The sequence below is a fragment of the Trichoplusia ni genome, chromosome 23 (assembly GCF_003590095.1).
Source record: "Trichoplusia ni isolate ovarian cell line Hi5 chromosome 23, tn1, whole genome shotgun sequence".
NCBI lineage: Eukaryota > Metazoa > Arthropoda > Insecta > Lepidoptera > Noctuidae > Trichoplusia > Trichoplusia ni.
In genome coordinates, this window is record NC_039500.1 from 2,154,711 (window position 1) to 2,171,754 (window position 17,044).

Genomic DNA, 17,044 nt, shown 5'->3' on the forward strand with positions numbered 1-17,044 from the left:
GTCAAATAGTTTATAGTTACATTTAATTGAATATTTACATGAACACCTCGCTTTCACACATATATACAGAGTGTTCTAAACGTTCACATATTGTAATCTCAGTAACATTTTAGTTTTACCAATTGTGACATAATTGAACTCATAATAATTCTAAGCTCCCGGATTTACGTACGTTATAAATTGATAATAATCAATGCTCCATTGATCCAAGTTTGATCATTGAAATTTTGGAAATACATCGAAAACTGTTTAGTTGTTAGAGAAAAGGTTACAAACAAACACACAACCAAGCAAACACACAAGCAGACTCCTTATCTCGAACATTTATGAATACAGATTCTGACCGAATAGTTTTGTTAACGTGTATAAGTTAACTAATATTAAGTATTTTCATTAAGATGATTTTTTATCTATTACTTCAGAAATTGATAGATGCAAATTTTAATACATCAAGTACAAACCGCTCTTTTTTTATTAAATATCGAGTACATTTATAAATAAATGAGATTAACATTTAGATATATTAAGATATTACATACAACAATTAGGTCTAAATAAATAGCTTTAAACCCTAATTTAGCGTTTACCTACAAATTTTGGTTACACTTTGATTTATTTATTTACTTTGCAAACTTATATCAATGGAGAGAAATGTAAGTTAATATTAAAATTGTATTTTTTAGTAAGTGCGCAGATGGATATTACTATAGATGTTCCGAAGTGTTTTTCTTAGTAAAATAATGTTTTCATCGCTCTAGACAAGTAACATTTCTGCAAGTTTATAAGGCCATGGATAATTAACAATACGGTAAAACGGGGTGAATAGAGGCTGTTTTGGGGTGGATGGAACCAGAGTTTTTACTAAAATTAGGACGTTTAACAAGACAAAATATTCGATAATTAATTTCGAAATATTATTCGAAAATTCTCAAGCATTTCATTAAATAATTGTGTGTAAGCATTTTTGTGTAAGAAAATATTCATGAAAACTCCAAAAAAAATAATTCTATTTACCCCTTGAAACTCTAATCACCCCGTTTTACGTACATAATTTAAATAGACGTGATAATTTAAAGCTCATAAATATTAATTAATAATAACTTTTTCACACAACGCCATCTAGTCTCAAACTAAGCAAAGCTTGTATTATTATGAGAACTAGCTTTGAAGAATTGTAGAAAGGATACTTGTCTATGAGGCAGACGATAAAGAACATCTTATGATGGAACTTCACATGGCTTTATCTACCTTTATTCTATTTGGTATATGTTCGCCAAGCATGGATGGTGTAGAAGTTAATAAAAGGACTTGGTGTGGCGGATTAATAATTGTTTGATAACATTTTACTCACGCATATTTACCGGAGTCGCCCGACTGATTTCTTAGTTTAGCTGTCACGGTATCGGGGTTGCTAGGTGACAACCCCTCATCCGCCTCAGGTCATGATTAAGAACTCTTGTATTGGATAATTGACTGAATCGATATCTAGGTATGATTTATTTCTTGTTTGTGTTCAACTCCCATTTATGCGCTTGTATTTGCATGTTTGCGAATACGTCATATATAAAACAACAACGAATATTTAATAGCGTTAACCAATAGCCATGCCAAGTGCCACCATCAGTACCTATCTGGGCAACTCATAATTACTTCCAATTAGACTTTTTTGTTCTTGAATTCGACAGTACAATAGCAAGCACCATTTTATGAATACTGCAGTTATTTTTATAAATATTTGATTTCATATAGTTTAGAAATGTTAACTGTTTGTTTGCGCCTAATTATTATCTATAACTATTATCGATAATTGTAATTCGGAGCAACACCAATGTAATCGAGATTTGCTTTTATTCTAAAAGTAAGTTTGTGTCTGATATTTTGTCCGAAAACAATACAAAAGTAACATAGTTGCAAAATAGCTTTACTTGCACCTTGTTCAATGACAATCGCAACGAGCATAAAAAATCGCAAATTATTTATATCACACTAACACACACATAAATGCTGGTTTTATTAATAGAATAAAAGCAGACCTACTATAAATGTAGATAAGTTACATTTTACAATAACATTTAATGGACAATAATATTTTCATAAGTTGTCATACACTGGCAACATTTAAAGTATACACCAAATATAATAATTTAATGCGCACCGTTTGAGATACAGTCGCCACACGTCAATTGTAACCAGAGTAATGAGAAAATTGGACTTTACTGCATTGGCATAAGAGTTTTGTCTATGTTATGGGCATTCCAGGCCATGTTAAAGCGCCGAATGTATTGGTGTAAAATTTAATCTTGTTTGAAAACATAGGCAATAAACTTGTATTAAAACTACGGCAATTTGAAAACGCTACTCCGCAGTGAGCTAGCGTGGAGAAATGGACCCAGCAGGCCATTCTTTATTCAGAGATTGGCCAGTTATTTTAATTTAAACTAGTTTAAAGAACCTTCTTTAAGGCCTTTTAAGCACATTTAAGATTCATATTGGTTCACGTGTAAAACTAAATCATGACCCAGGATTGAAAGCCCAGAGCACCGACTCAAGACTTGACTGACTTGACTCAAGACTTGACTGACTTGACTCAAGACTTGTCAACTACAAGTTGTCAGCGAAGGAGCTGATGAAATACATAAGTGGATGATGCGAATGTATATTTTCTAGCTTTCTGATGTATTAAACTCAAATCAAGCTATCCCAAATGGTGCCATCGTAAATGCCCTTTAATGTTACTATTGACGTGCGACAAACTGTTCTAGCCAATCATGTTCGTCGACCGATCAACCGTCAAAGAGAAAAACGAACCCAGACATAAAAACCTCGTTTATAGTTGTCATATTATTGTCGTACATGGAATAAACTTGAATTATTACTTATTGAGAGTAAACTTTAGGAACTTTTATTAATATTTGTGTAATTCTGTCAAGGAATAAGCGTTTATTTAGATTTTCAACAATTACGTAGTTTTTTTTTTCATTCTAATTTCTAATTATAAGTACTTATGTAATAACAGTTGAAAGCTATCGTTGGGACTATATTTGTATAAGAAGCGTTTGTTTAAAACAAAGTCAAACTACCCACATTTCTTTCCTGGCAACCCCAGTGTCTCTCAGTCGGGACGTTTTAACAGTGACGGTTAAAAAGATCCAACTGAATGTATTTTACATTTAAACATCTGTCCTATTTAACATATCTTATAAAGCGTGCAAACGCTACATAGTTCCATACCTTTTTCATATATTTACTCTCCCGAGGCTGTTCTATGATTATTTATATTTCTGACTAACTGTGTCACGCGGTTTTACTTGTCTTTTAAAGGCAAATAAGCTTATTATTTTGAAACAATTGCATTGTCAAATATAAAAAGATTTACAAAATTTGATAAGATTCTTAGAGGTTTCGTCTTTTATATTGAAACCGACTTACATTACAAAGTCGAAATGGTATGGTAGTAGTGCACAGATATTTTTTAACGCTGGTAACACCACGTGGCGCAGATAATAAGATATATAAACAACCATCTCCACACCTCCCTGTACTTACAAACCTTGAGCTAACTAATACCTATGGGGTTTAGCAGACGCTTACCCTAATCAGTCCTTAATCCCTTATATTAGGGGATATATTCCTTTCCCTCTTGTTTTTGGTTTTGGGTGGGGCTCGGTGGCGGTCTCTCTTGCGGGATGATGACGAGCAGGAGGAGGAGGGGCTGGAGTCTGGGGGGGAGCCGGCCTCCTCGGCTGTGAGGCCCATGGTCTGAGACTCCGGGGTCGAAGGTTCTAGGACACTGTTGCGGAGAGCGCGGCGTTGCTCTTCAGTGTGTTGCGGACAACGAGTTGATCTGGAAGAGATTATTGTGGGTGTCAGAATATAAGTACTTATTGCCTCACCACGCAGACATGAGTTTGTGTAATCTACGAATGCTTTCCTCAATCTGGGGATCATGTTGTACATGCGACTTTTATACCTAAGAATAAAAAGACTTTATGTTTGTGTATCACCAAAATCAAATGCAATATTTTTTTTACTGGCAAGGAACTATAGGTACGCTAATTCGAGAATGCACGGTTTTATCATTTAACGCAATGATATAGTATTTAGGAGATTATGTTTTTCTTTAATTTGAAACAAATTAGGAAATATAATCTCATAAAAATGCTAAGTCAAATCGTGTTTAAGAGTATCTAACCCCATGGCGATACATTGACCTCATCCTATATATATCTAACTCTGGATATTCCTCAACTATCAAATAGAATTATAGTTTAAATAAGTATAATCATCATACCTAGTACATAATTTCTTAGTATGTTCAGAGACAACGCCACATATCTGCAACAAAAGGTTCTTCTTTTCGTTTGCCGTCATCGTTTCGTAGGTTGCGCCGCCGTCGTTCGCGTCCGAGTTTTGCGTCCCGTTGTTGTTCCTGAATCGATATAATTTTATAAGATTAGATAACAGATCAAAAATATATCTATAAAACATCGTAGGTACGGCCAGCATTAGATTTACTAAATACCAAAAAAGTCCATCATTAATTTAAAAACGGTTTACGCACACATATCGATCGGCAATCCTGATATATACGCGATAGTAAACCTTGGTAAATAAAAAAATATGAATATGCGTATGAAAATTATTACAATATGTACTATAATAATTTTCAATAAACTTACAGTACAGTACTGGCGTTAGAGTAAAGTAACTAAGTTATTATTTTTGAGAAGTTTTATAAATCTGATAGTGTACTTAGACTTTTATTGCTGACTGTACAACCAATGTAAATTAACATTAATATGCAATTTCGTTTACAGTAATCGATTTATTAATTAAAACTTATGTAAGTTTTTTGGACTTAACCCTTTAGAGATTTGTTACAAAAGGATCACACGTCTGAATAATTGGGTAGGTACATAAAGGTACTTGCAAAAGCTAAATAGGTTAGGTATATGTCTCCATTTAAATCGATCTACAGTTTTCTTAATAATCATCATGACGTAACAACCATACAAAATAAAGAACATACATTCGCATTGAGGACCTCCTTCTTTTGAAGTTGGTAAATAAGAAACATATATAATTGTGTTTGTGCATTAGAACTTATTTTAACATAAAGAAAAGACTTGTATGCTTTAGGTACGCCTAGTTTTCAATATATTATTCCGGTTTGGACTAGGAAATATTTGGCCTTTTTATATTAACTCGAAACCGCATAAAGAGGAATGAAAAACTACTATACAAATTCTTTGAATATTGAACTAGAATGGAATCATGATAATAATCCAATGTCAGTCACAAATAATGAACCCATATAGTTGTGACATGGACTATTTGTATACTCTTAAGCATTTTACCAACACAAAAGTTGGAAATTCATTGTAGGTGACGGTGAGTGTTCCGCCCTGAACTGAATTTAAAATTGTTGTGTTGGCACAATGCTTAGGAGAATACGAAAAGTGACAAATTTAAAACAATTATCAATATATCAAGTAATGCACAAACACAAAAAAAAACATCATCATAATGCATGCAAGTGCTATCTAATATTTAAAAAAATTGCACAACTATTATATATTTTGTTGTCTATAAAGCTAACTTTCGAAGTAAACATACCATGTACACTGTAGCCAGGGCAAATGTGTGAAACAAACAATAAGTTATTTGTATAGTATGTTATAATAAACTTATTATAATAAAAATAATCTATACATCCTAACTTTAACTTTGTGAAAATCATGTCAAAAACTAATGAATAAATCTATAATTTTTTTTAAGTTTGTTTCTTTGAGATGATTAAAGCATAAATATTGAAATCATTTGCCAATTACTAATTGATTCTCAATTTAATTGCAGTATTATCATGATCAAAATCCTTATTGATTCGGTAAAACCTAAATGTCTTTAATTACATGCTTTTTAAAATAATGCTTTACAGTTAAGACTACAGGCCTATCTATTTAGAAAATTACTTATGATAGGTACATACTTATGTAATTTGTTAGATTTCCTATTGTTATTGTTTTTGATCCTGCGTTTCCTCCGCTCGTTCTGCACGGAGCCGCCGGACCAGTCGACGTCATCCTCGTCGTCACTCAGGAGCCCCGCGTATGATGTGGGCTCACGACTGTTTGAAGCAATGCGACGGGACGCGATACGGGAGCTGTTGCGGCCCATACCTGTACAAAGAAAGTAACAAAAAGTATCTAATATCATATACAGATTATGTTTCATATGGAAAGCCGTGGAGTTGAGTGAGTCACCACATGAAACCCACTGTGCCCGGGGAAGACAACAAACAGGTTTTGCAAAAAAGGCAGGTGTATGAGTCTATTAAAATAATGCCTAAGCGGTCTGGTATGATTCAATATTTCATGAAAGCAGTGAATAAAGAATTTCTTTGTTAAGAAATGCAATAGGATGAATAAAATCAGCATGAGTGGAAAATTCATTACATTTAGCGTTATATTACATGCTGATATTGACAAGTAATGCATATTTAATCTTTATAATGCAAGTTGTTTAAAATTATCTTGTATTGAGTCACACTAAATTGTTACTGTTGAGATAATGAAGGTTCATTAGAAAATTTACACTTTCAGAAAAGGCAAAGGCTGTTGTTATTAATTATCCACTTGTTATAAGTCATGCTTGTCTAAAAGCCCAAATCCATACATAACAACAGGCAAATTATAGATCAGTAAGGGCTTTAGATTTCCTTGAAAAATTTATTTCATATATCACCAATAGGTTGACGCAAAGATTTGAAGACTGCAGCAGCAGTCACAATCAGATTTGATCAATGTTGTCCCCCTTTTGCATTTACAATTAAAAGGGTTTCTACTGTATATTGTGAGAGTCTATATTTCTTTGAACATCCCCAGAAATTCATAATACAATATTAATAATAATTAAGATTGAATTACAGAAGTTGTGCTCAAATTATTTTGGTATTTCACCAAAGGTTCAGACCCAGCTATTTCAAAATAATTAGAAAGTAATCAGATGAGCAGGTTACATAATAATAAGTCATGTAATTTCTCTATTCAAAGCTTTTTCTCAATAATTTTGATAGGTTATGATAACAAAGAGAAAATAGATCATCAGTATTATTATAGGATCTACTGGGTTAATAATTGCTGAATAATATAGCAGTTTGTAGATAACATTCCAAATTTGATATAAAATGTTGTAAGGATTAATCATACATTTAGAAATAGCCTGATAAAGCTCAGCTTAGCAACAGCAATATTTGAAGTTATTTTAATTCTAGTAGAACCATTTTAGTTACAAATTATTTCTCATGGGTAGTTTTAAGTATTTATTTTCATAAATGTATATCTCTTAGAAACTACTTTTATTCATGAAAGGTGTAAGAATCTCAAGCACAGCCATTACATACAGCCAAGATGACTTACCCATGCATTTTTCTAGATGGGGAGCGAATCTAGTAGCAGAAACCGGTCTTTCGCAATTAGGACAGGAACAGTTTGAGTCAGGAGTCTTTTTCATTATTGAGAAACCAAAAACGTCACATTCTGGAGTGCTCACTATCTTGTAGGGCTCCTCTTCCTCCTTTTCACCTTCTATCAAGTCCGTGAGGCCAGTCTTCAGGCCATGATGGAACTCGAAAATAAATCCTAGGGTCACATCGTCACAAACACTGTCGTATATAAAATTTGCAGCTTCTTCTGCATTGTTTTCATTTTGCATTATCTCAAAAAACTTATTGTTTAAATCGTGCATACTCAGTTCACTAGATATAGTATTCATTTTCATAAATTTCTTAATTTTCACAAATAAATAACACACTATGTACTCGCAAATAATTATACAGAAAATAAAATTGTTGTGTTATGATTGATTGATTATTACCTTTTCATTCATAGAAAGTTCTATCTCTTTTATTTTAACGTAGTTACATGAATCCATCTCTTTCTGTGAGGTAGGTGCGATAAAAATGTAAATTTTCAAAATTATTCTAGCGTCATTTTCATTGAAAATTAAATTCGCCATTTTTAAATTGACGATCGATTTTGTATTTTAATCAATTATAAATGAGAGTCAAGACCAAATTCTTGATAATAAATTCAATTTTTTAAGTTAATATATAAACGTAAAAGGATTACAGACAAGAACTATGCTAATAAACTGTAGTTTTACATAAAACATTTTTTTAGTCTGGCTATTCTTAAATCCACTACTTCCGTCTACCTGTAGTAAAATTAATGATTTTAAAATCAAAACTAGGGTTATTTTCTTGTTATTTTCATACGATCTTGCTTATAAAAATAATTTAGGTTTTTAAAAATCTTAAATGATACAAAATGCTCAAAACTGTTTATAGGAAAATTAAACAGTACACAAAAGAACACATGTGACAGCAAAATATTATGATTTGACAATGACAATTGACATTGACATTTATAATTTTAAAGCAGTTGAGTTGAGGGTTGTTGTTGTTATTTGTTTGGCACTTTTGGTACTGGCAAACTGGCTTTAATTGGTACCTATTTTGCATTATCTTCGGCTCTTGACATTTGACTTCAACAACAAGTGATAACGTGAAATTTGTAAACAGTGGGTAATTTGATAAGCGAAAATGAATATCTCTACAAAAGATAAATACTTTTTATTTAAAGTTTCTCATTACTCTCGACAAGTGTGCGACATTGAGTGTGTCTGTACACCAATATTCTTACAAAATGGTGAGTCAAATATTATTTGCCTAATTTATATGCCATATTGCTTATTTTACTTAAAAAAGAAACAATTGATTGTAGCAAGCAATCATTTAAGTACCTAAAGGGTATTCCTCTTTTGTCAAGTTCTTGAATCATTTAAGTTATATTATTGTACCTACATAACTTAAAAACATCTAAACATTTTTTTAACAGATGTTTACCTGCTTATAGAAAGCCTAAGACTGAGTTTAGTTTGTTCGAGAAATATTAAGATATTACAAACTAATTTTTGGCATTGCATTTAAAATATAAATTGCTTTTAAGTTCAGAAATATAATCAGAATCAAAATCAATTAAATGTATTTATGGAAATACTACATCACAGGAATTCCTGTGATGTTAATTAAAAAAAAAAATTTGATAGATAGAAATTGGTCAAGTGGCGTACGTACCGGTTTCAAGGTGTCGCTGGCTCTGAGGTCCCGGGTTCAATCCCCAGTCGGGTCAATGTAAAAATTCACATTTCTACATTTTCTCGCTTCTGGGTGTTTGTGGTACCTTCGTTGTATCTGAATTCCATAACACAAGTGCTTTAGCAACTTACTTTGGGTTCAGAACAATGTATGTGATGTTGTCCGCATTTATTTATTATTATTTATTGCACATTTATTATTATTTATAAGGTGCCAAAATGGGTGGCTTATTGCTTAGAGTTCTAACATCATCACTGGTTATCATAAACCAAAAATACTATTAATTAAAATTATTTTTCCAGGTTTCTTTCAATGTCACTGGCTTAATGCCACCTGTCTTTACTCCCCTAAATGATGACCTGACCATAAACTATGACATCATCCCTGCATATGCTAAGTTCCTGGTTGATTCAGGAATTAAGGCTGTATTGGGTAAGTTCCACATACATTTTCACCTTTGCAAAGTCAAGTGTTAAGGTCACCATGCTTAACTCACTATGTGGTGTGTGGCAGGTTTGATTCCCGTGTAGGACACGACGATTTTACTATGGCCGATTCCTAAAAGATTATACCAAAACACCCTTCCAACCATCAAAATTTCTCTCCATTTTTAAAAATGAGTCCTTAAATCAGGAGTGAACCACTTCACCTACTAGACTCCCTTTGTATTTATCTCATGAATCGTAGTAACATTTATTAACAACGCCAATTTCATATTTATAGTGGGAGGTACAACAGGGGAACATATGACGCTCTCCTTAGAAGACAGGAAGAAAGTGATTGATGCTTGGCTGAAAACTAAGAAGACAACTGGGCTGCATATCCAGGTCCAAGTTGGTGGTGCACCCCTCTCTGATGCAGTTAACTTGGTGAGAATGAGAAATAGTAATAAATTATAATTATTTGTTCTATTAATGTTACCGAAGTTAAGAGTCGAAGTAAGAAGGTCGACTATATTGCATTGGAACTAAAAAATAATTTAAAAAAGCTATCTTTTGAATAACCTTCTTTGGTATTTGAATAAAAAAGTTTAGTTAAACTTAATTAGCCCATCCCATTTCTATTCCAAAATATCGGATACGTATTTTCTCAGTAAAATTTCCACCGAAAATTACGTTAAAAGGCTCACTCCCATACTTTTTACCATCTTGGATGTTCTTTGTCTTCGTTATTTTTGTTGATTTACTAAAATAAGAAAACCATATCCATTATTTTTCTGATATGTACCTGATTTATTTATTATATTTTTTTATGTAATTCCCAATTAGTATTGGAATCAATAGAAGATCAAATGTCTTTCCTATACAGGAGGAGCCTTGTGCCTAACAGTCCGACGTTGTATTTTCTGGTATTATTATTTTGTATACCTACATATGGAATAGAATATTCCATTGCATACCACACTAACACTTATTATGTATAGTGAGAGGGCACTATGGCGGTCTTATCTCTGTTATTTGCATCACTATTAATATTTTATCTTGTTATGGTTTATTTAAGAGAAGCCAAAAGCAATTAATATAAAAATCTCTTCTTATCTTGAACAAATTGATAGAATAAGAAAAATAATTTATGTATTGCGAAAATGATGGTATTAGGTAAGGCTATAGTGTTCTCGCCGAGTCAATTTGCACTCATAGCATTGATTTGTCAGTTGTCAATTTCGCTATCATTGCTGTCTAGGCAATTTACATTACAATAATAAATTCATCAACATCTTTACTTTTAATTACTCGAAACTGCAGGCTAGCTACTGCCAGAAGATCGGTGTTGACTCCCTCCTGACACTCCCCGAGCTGTACTTCAAACCAGCAACTGTTGAAGAACTGGTCTTCTACGTGGCTCAGATCGCTAAGGCGGCGCCGAAGCTGCCAGTCTTATACTACCACATACCTCGTATGAGTAAAGTTGAAAGTAAGTACATAACTGAAAGAAGAAAATAATAAAGACTGTTTAGACCGTTGGACAGATTTCCAAAAACCCTATTATTAGTCTAAAAGTCGTAGTGTCGTTTTATCTATTGCTGTAATGGAAAGTAGACATATTCACTTAGTTAAGTATTGTGTTTTATAGCTGTTTTTCTGCCCAGTCATCAGTATATATCCTGACTAGCTGTTGCCCACGACTTCGTCCGCGTGGTTAGAAGATATAAGTTATGATTTATATCTGCCCTGCTTTTCCACATTTTCCATTGTATCTTCGCTTCTATTAGTCGCAGCGTGATGGTTAATAGCCTAAAACCTTCCTCGATGAATGGTCTATTCACTACAAAAATATTTTTTCAATTTGAACCAGTAGTTCCTAAGATTAGCGCGTTCAAACAAACAAACTCTTCAGCTTTATATATTAGTATAGATTTGAGTATGAATGGTGGACTTAAAAAATAACCAATACAGTAGTGGTGATAGCATCCATCACTGGTGGGACACTAAATATGTACCTCTTAATAATAATAACCTAGTACGGCGATTCAAATAGCTCAACTTTTTTCCTTCCAGTTAGTATGCCAGCGTTCGTAACAGCGGCGACCGCCAGCATCCCGAACTTCAAAGGCCTCAAGTTTACCTCCAACGATCTGAGCGAAGGCGCCCAAGTGCTTAGGGCACTGAAGAATGACCAGGAGATGTTCCTTGGAGGCGATTCTGTAAGGTTTATAAGCTTGTATCTATACACAGATGTGATGATGGCAAAACTGAATGGCGGCCAAGACCTGGACGTAAAAGTGTAGATTGGTCGAGGATGAGATGGGCAGATAGTATTATAAAGATTGTGGGAAAGGGGAGAATGGCATACACAAAGGGAGGCCTACGCTCAGCCGTGGGTTATTCAGGGCTGATGAAAATGAAGATATTTCTATGTTTTTTTTTTCCGCGACCATGTAGAAAATATTGTACATTTCTTCTACAGACTTATCATAATTTAGGACCCAGTACCGTTGAGAAGTGTATTAAAACAAAATTCAATAAACTCAGTTAAGGTGTCGCTATAGAATAACACTTAAAGATAAAATATCGAACTTCACTCAGGGATATTCCAGAAACTTATTCTTATAATTAAAAAACCGTTGCTCCTATTTTGACAGCTCCTCGCTCCTGCCGCCCTCTTGGGCGTCAGATCCAGTATCGGGACGTCCTACAACTTATTCCCTAGGTTAGCTCAAGAAATACTGGACGCCGTGGCAAATAACGAAGTTCTGAAAGCTAGAGCTCTCCAGGAGAAGCTAAGCTTGGCGATTGAGGCTCATACCAGTGAAGGTATGTGTTTTAAAATACTCTCCATCGTAAGTAAGACAATAGTGATGTCTGTATATTTCGGCCCTTACCTTGCCCTTAAAGGGTATAATCGTACCTATGTAGAAAGAGCATGGTACTTCAATAAAGGTTATTTATTATAAGAAAAATGAAGTTGTGATAATCTATGCAAACTCTGTTATGGCGTTACTAAAGAAAAGCAATAACTCAAATCAATTTTCGACAGGCTCGGCTACTGGTCCAGACCCTCTTCCTGCTTCGTCATAATAAATTACGGGTGGTCTTGGCGGATCTGAAAAATAAGAACACATTATAATACTTCAGAACATTTTTTTATGATAGAACAAAATTTTACCAGTGTTCTGAGTTTACTGCCTCATATCTCATCAAAAACATATACACAGTCGAGTTCTCGGCTAATACAGGGGTTTGCTGTTTTTTTTTTTATGATCCTTAAAATAACACACGGTCATTATAATAAATAATGTTTGGGATTGTGAAAGACGCCATCTTTCGTTTGAACAAGAACTATGTGAGCTTTAGTTACCTAAGTAAATTAAATTTATCTATAAATGGATTTTTAAATTGAAATGTTCCCAATTATTGTTTTCCAGGTCCCTGGGTACCAATAATGAAGGCTGGTATGGAGATCGTCACTGGAATCAAAATGGGACCCCCCGCGTTACCTCAGAGACCCCTTTCTGCAGAAGCTAAACAAAGAATCCAGGCAAGATTGAGAACATTAGGCCTATGTAACTAATGTAAAGTGTGCCTTATGCCATTAAGATAAAGTATCTTTTCCAAAATCATGATGCATTTACATTAAATTCGTTATTTTGACACATTTCCTGGTGTTTTTTTTATCTTATTATATTTCGTTTCGTGTAAGAATGTATTTATCCTGCATCTTTAAGCCTGGTTTTGATTTTTACACCTTTTCAAACCAAGTAACCAATCATATTAAAAAAAAAGAGCTAAATACACTTGAAAAGCTCAATATTGAGGATCGCCATAATCAAAAACGACAAATTACATTAAGGTAGAAATCATACTGATATCATGCTGTCTTCCTCACAATCTATGTGTATGACAGAGACAGACGTATAGTGTGACTTGTTAATCTATAATTCTCCTTACATATTCGTTTCCGTCCATATGTTTCCTGATTGTTATTCTGCCTCTGTTTGACCTTGATCCCTTCGTCTTTCAATCTTCGTTCTAGATTGTTCTCTTGCTCTGCAGTCAGTTGGAGCGTTGGGTCCTTGATGCGTCCCACATCGATGTCTGTTACCAGTGACATGGTGGCTTTTAAAGCAGCTAAATTGTTACCTGTAATAAAAATGAAGTTAATGTATTTTCTGCTACTACGTCTATATTTAATAGAACTCCACTATTTTGTCCGATTACCTATTTGAATTAGAAAATTTAATAGTGTCTTTCTGTACCGCAAAATTGGGTCACTTTGGCAAAAAAGGTCATAATCACTGGTTATCGAAAAACTTACTAATTATTCATATTTTTTTTTGTATTTAGAAAGTTCAAGGAATAAAAATAGGTCTCGAGGTCACTCGTAGGTTAAAACTCCAAACAAATATTATGTAAACTCCACTCAGTTCTGCGCCCTCGTTTAATTTCAACCAGTTGTAAATGCGGACATGTAAAATGTAAAATAAGCATATTTACCTTGAGCTGATATAACCTCGTTCAGATCGATCAACCTTTGCGAGAAGGAGTTGACTCGCCTGCGGTCACCGCTCTTACCATACCTCACAATCAGGTCAACCAGACGAGGGAAAACGGTAGCATCACTCAATATGAAACTATCAAAGCCTGCTAAAGCCGCAGGGCCGAGGTATACCTAATTAACAGAACAGATTTGGTTAAATCCAAAACTAGATAATCGGTCACTAATTCAGTTATTGTCTGATAAGTATTATTTTTTGATGGGACCAACCTACCGCATGTTCCCGTCATTGTCTCTTTTTTAAGGCAGGACCTACAATAAAACCAACGAAAAGCACCGAAAAACTTTAGCTGTATCCCATGGAAAAAATTAACTGCCTTAGAACCCGCGACGATATTAATCAGAAACTATAAAAAGAAGCAGTCAGATCTTCACGTGAGCTCATAATTAAGGACTTCGATTGGGCCTGAACTATCCGAAAATCCCGATAAATAAGCGCAAATAATCCGTTGCATATTCTAGGTGGGAAGCTACTGGGGTCCTTAATCATAAGCTGACGCGGCGGCAGAGACACTAGTCAACAACGAAACTAGTCGGGCAAAAGCAAAAATACGCGTAAGTAAGCCGTTGCATATTTTCACTATGAATCTCGAATATACACAGTTTGATACTAAGTAGTTGACCAAGTATAAATAAAAACTTACAGAATTCGAAATAAAAACTCTCTGGTCTCCCTCCATTCTTCCTCGAAGTTTCAGGGCAGTATCAAAAGTTTCAACCTTCAATCCCTTGAAATTGTCTATTTGGTCTGAAGCTAGGTCGAAGAACTTTACCATATCCACTAAAAATTAAGCATTCATCTGTAACACGAACTAGGTAGACAGTATATTTTTCCTTAATTTAATCTGTTCTAGAAAAAAGACCTTCTGTATAATAAAAAGATACAATACTTTTCGATAACCCATAGGCTCTCTTTTGGGGTTTAAAATCATCAATTGACTCCTCAAGAGTGTCCGACTTTTACTGACTGAAATCCATCTATGGTCCTTTAAGTACCGGGGCCGCGGCAACCCTTTGGAACAATCCCGCTGGCCCGGCAATTTCACCTTGACCTTCCGACCACCTCAATAAGTAATACTGATGGAGTTGTGGAATTAGTGAGCTTTGGGCCGCATTACCTCTCCCAAAGCTACATTTCTCTTACACGTCTGCTACAGTCTTCCTCAAAAAGGTTAGTAGTAGCTTTCAGATTATCCCTCCATCTCTTTCTCTTTTGTACCTTTCGTTCATCCCAGTTTTACAGACATTCAGTACATAGGTAGGCATTAAATAATGAAATTACCATTAACACCAGTCACTTGCGGTATATGATAGTACAGGATGGGAGTGTTTGGTGCAGAACTGGCAATAATTCCAACGTAGTAAACCAGTTCTTTAGGATTCTTTGGTTTGTATATGCAATCTGGGTAGATCAATATAGCGGAGACTCCGATCTGTTCAGCAAATGATGCCTGGAACACACCGGCGAATAATTAAAGAAAAGTTTCAAAATGTACAGAGAAGAATTAAACGTAGTGGTCTACAAGCCATCAGTAGACTATAATTATTTTCAACCGCCTTTAAAAAAGAGAAGGTTCTCAATTCGACTTTTTTTTTACCTCGTCACTTCAAACTGAGTGAACCGATTTTGATAGCTGTTAATTGGACCCTCATCAAGTCCAGCGCAGTAGTTTTGATTAAAAGTCGGTTCTATGATTTGGTTGTTAAAAAACTTGTAGTTGGTCTTCCACAAGGCTTTTACCACTGAAAGCCTAATTATGGTTTTCGCCCAACAATCCAGAAAATTATTAGTACTTCGCTTACCAAGTCCTGTGCATCAGGCAGGGGTATGCCGCCAACTTGGAAGAGCACAAAAAGTCCAAGTGGAGTGGCTGCCTCTATCCAAGTGCTGAGAAGTTGTCGTCGATCCCAAATAGAGAATTTCGTTCCTTCGCCATTGTAGCCACCCACTAAAACCGGAATTATCTTTCAGATTTAAAACAAAAGTCCGGAGCCTGTCACCAAGATAAAGCTATATTTTTGCAAGAGGCACCGCTCTACTGCGTGTCTTGGAGTATTTGTGTCTTTCTTCGTTTCTACGAGTGTAACAGTTTTGTTTTAAGCAGTGATTGTTCTCTGCAGAACTTGAAAAGCCAGTGTGCTGTTGTACAATTTATTTCGCCGTTACTTCTCCACAAAGGCAGGACATGAATTAGGGTACTATCTAGTATTATTTTGACATCAGAAAGAGCTACTTAGTAATCTAATTTGAGTAAGTCAGAGTTATAATTACCTAGAACACCGTTGATTCCCCTGTCTTTTAAAGACTGTGCGTATTGTGGGATCACATTAAAGTTTACATAGCCGTAATCGTCTATTGGAGTGAAGACAGAGGCAACGATTCCTTTTACTTTCAATTGCTGAAAATGAGTTACTTACAAGTAATGAAAAATGAATATAGAAATTTCCTTTGATTGGTTACATAAGTAAAAAATGATATTTTCCATTGCAAAGATTTGCTTTAGTTGAAAAATAATCTGCCTACTGGACAAAAAAGTAGATCAATGTTACAGTACTGAAATTGATGAAATGAAGTCTTACCACGTCTTTGGCTTCACCTAATGGCAAAATTGCTAGAATTATAGCAAAAAGAAGTGTTAATATTCCTAGAGCCATGTCCACAAGGCTCTTTGAGAAGAGTCTTATTAAAAAATGTGGAAAACTTAATTTATAACCCCGAGTTATCACAAAATCGTGATTGCTAAATATTTGATGGGAACATTTTACGGCAGGTATACGTAAATCGTGAATTGACTAAAATACATAATTATCTTGATTACCTCACTTCATTTTATGGATATTTGTGATAACGTTTATTTGTCTGTTTCGCATCGCACGATGTTCTGAAAATAG

At 34.4% G+C, this 17,044-nt stretch overlaps 3 protein-coding genes across 3 annotated transcripts; 1 reads left to right on the forward strand and 2 right to left on the reverse strand.

The window, feature by feature from the left end:
* Positions 1-1,075: 1,075 nt before the first annotated feature.
* Positions 1,076-7,988, reverse strand: LOC113504857 (SAGA-associated factor 11 homolog). Its single transcript, XM_026887337.1, has 4 exons — positions 7,419-7,988; positions 5,990-6,179; positions 4,292-4,429; positions 1,076-3,844 (listed from the first exon to the last, which is right to left on the reverse strand). The coding sequence occupies exons 1-4, from the start codon at positions 7,777-7,779 to the stop codon at positions 3,604-3,606; spliced, it is 930 nt and encodes a 309-aa protein (XP_026743138.1). The 5' UTR covers positions 7,780-7,988; the 3' UTR covers positions 1,076-3,603.
* A 470-nt stretch (positions 7,989-8,458) lies between these two features.
* LOC113504858 (N-acetylneuraminate lyase-like) lies at positions 8,459-13,254 on the forward strand. Its single transcript, XM_026887338.1, has 7 exons — positions 8,459-8,708; positions 9,460-9,589; positions 9,881-10,026; positions 10,903-11,071; positions 11,656-11,801; positions 12,240-12,411; positions 13,023-13,254. Exons 1-7 carry the CDS (start codon positions 8,706-8,708, stop codon positions 13,166-13,168), a joined length of 912 nt encoding a protein of 303 aa, XP_026743139.1. The 5' UTR covers positions 8,459-8,705; the 3' UTR covers positions 13,169-13,254.
* LOC113504859 (N-acetylneuraminate lyase-like) lies at positions 12,419-16,924 on the reverse strand. The gene is made up of 8 exons (XM_026887339.1): positions 16,733-16,924; positions 16,425-16,551; positions 15,956-16,101; positions 15,435-15,603; positions 14,797-14,933; positions 14,092-14,266; positions 13,546-13,737; positions 12,419-12,700 (listed from the first exon to the last, which is right to left on the reverse strand). The coding sequence occupies exons 1-8, from the start codon at positions 16,805-16,807 to the stop codon at positions 12,621-12,623; spliced, it is 1,101 nt and encodes a 366-aa protein (XP_026743140.1). The 5' UTR covers positions 16,808-16,924; the 3' UTR covers positions 12,419-12,620.
* Between the last annotated feature and the right edge of the window lie 120 nt (positions 16,925-17,044).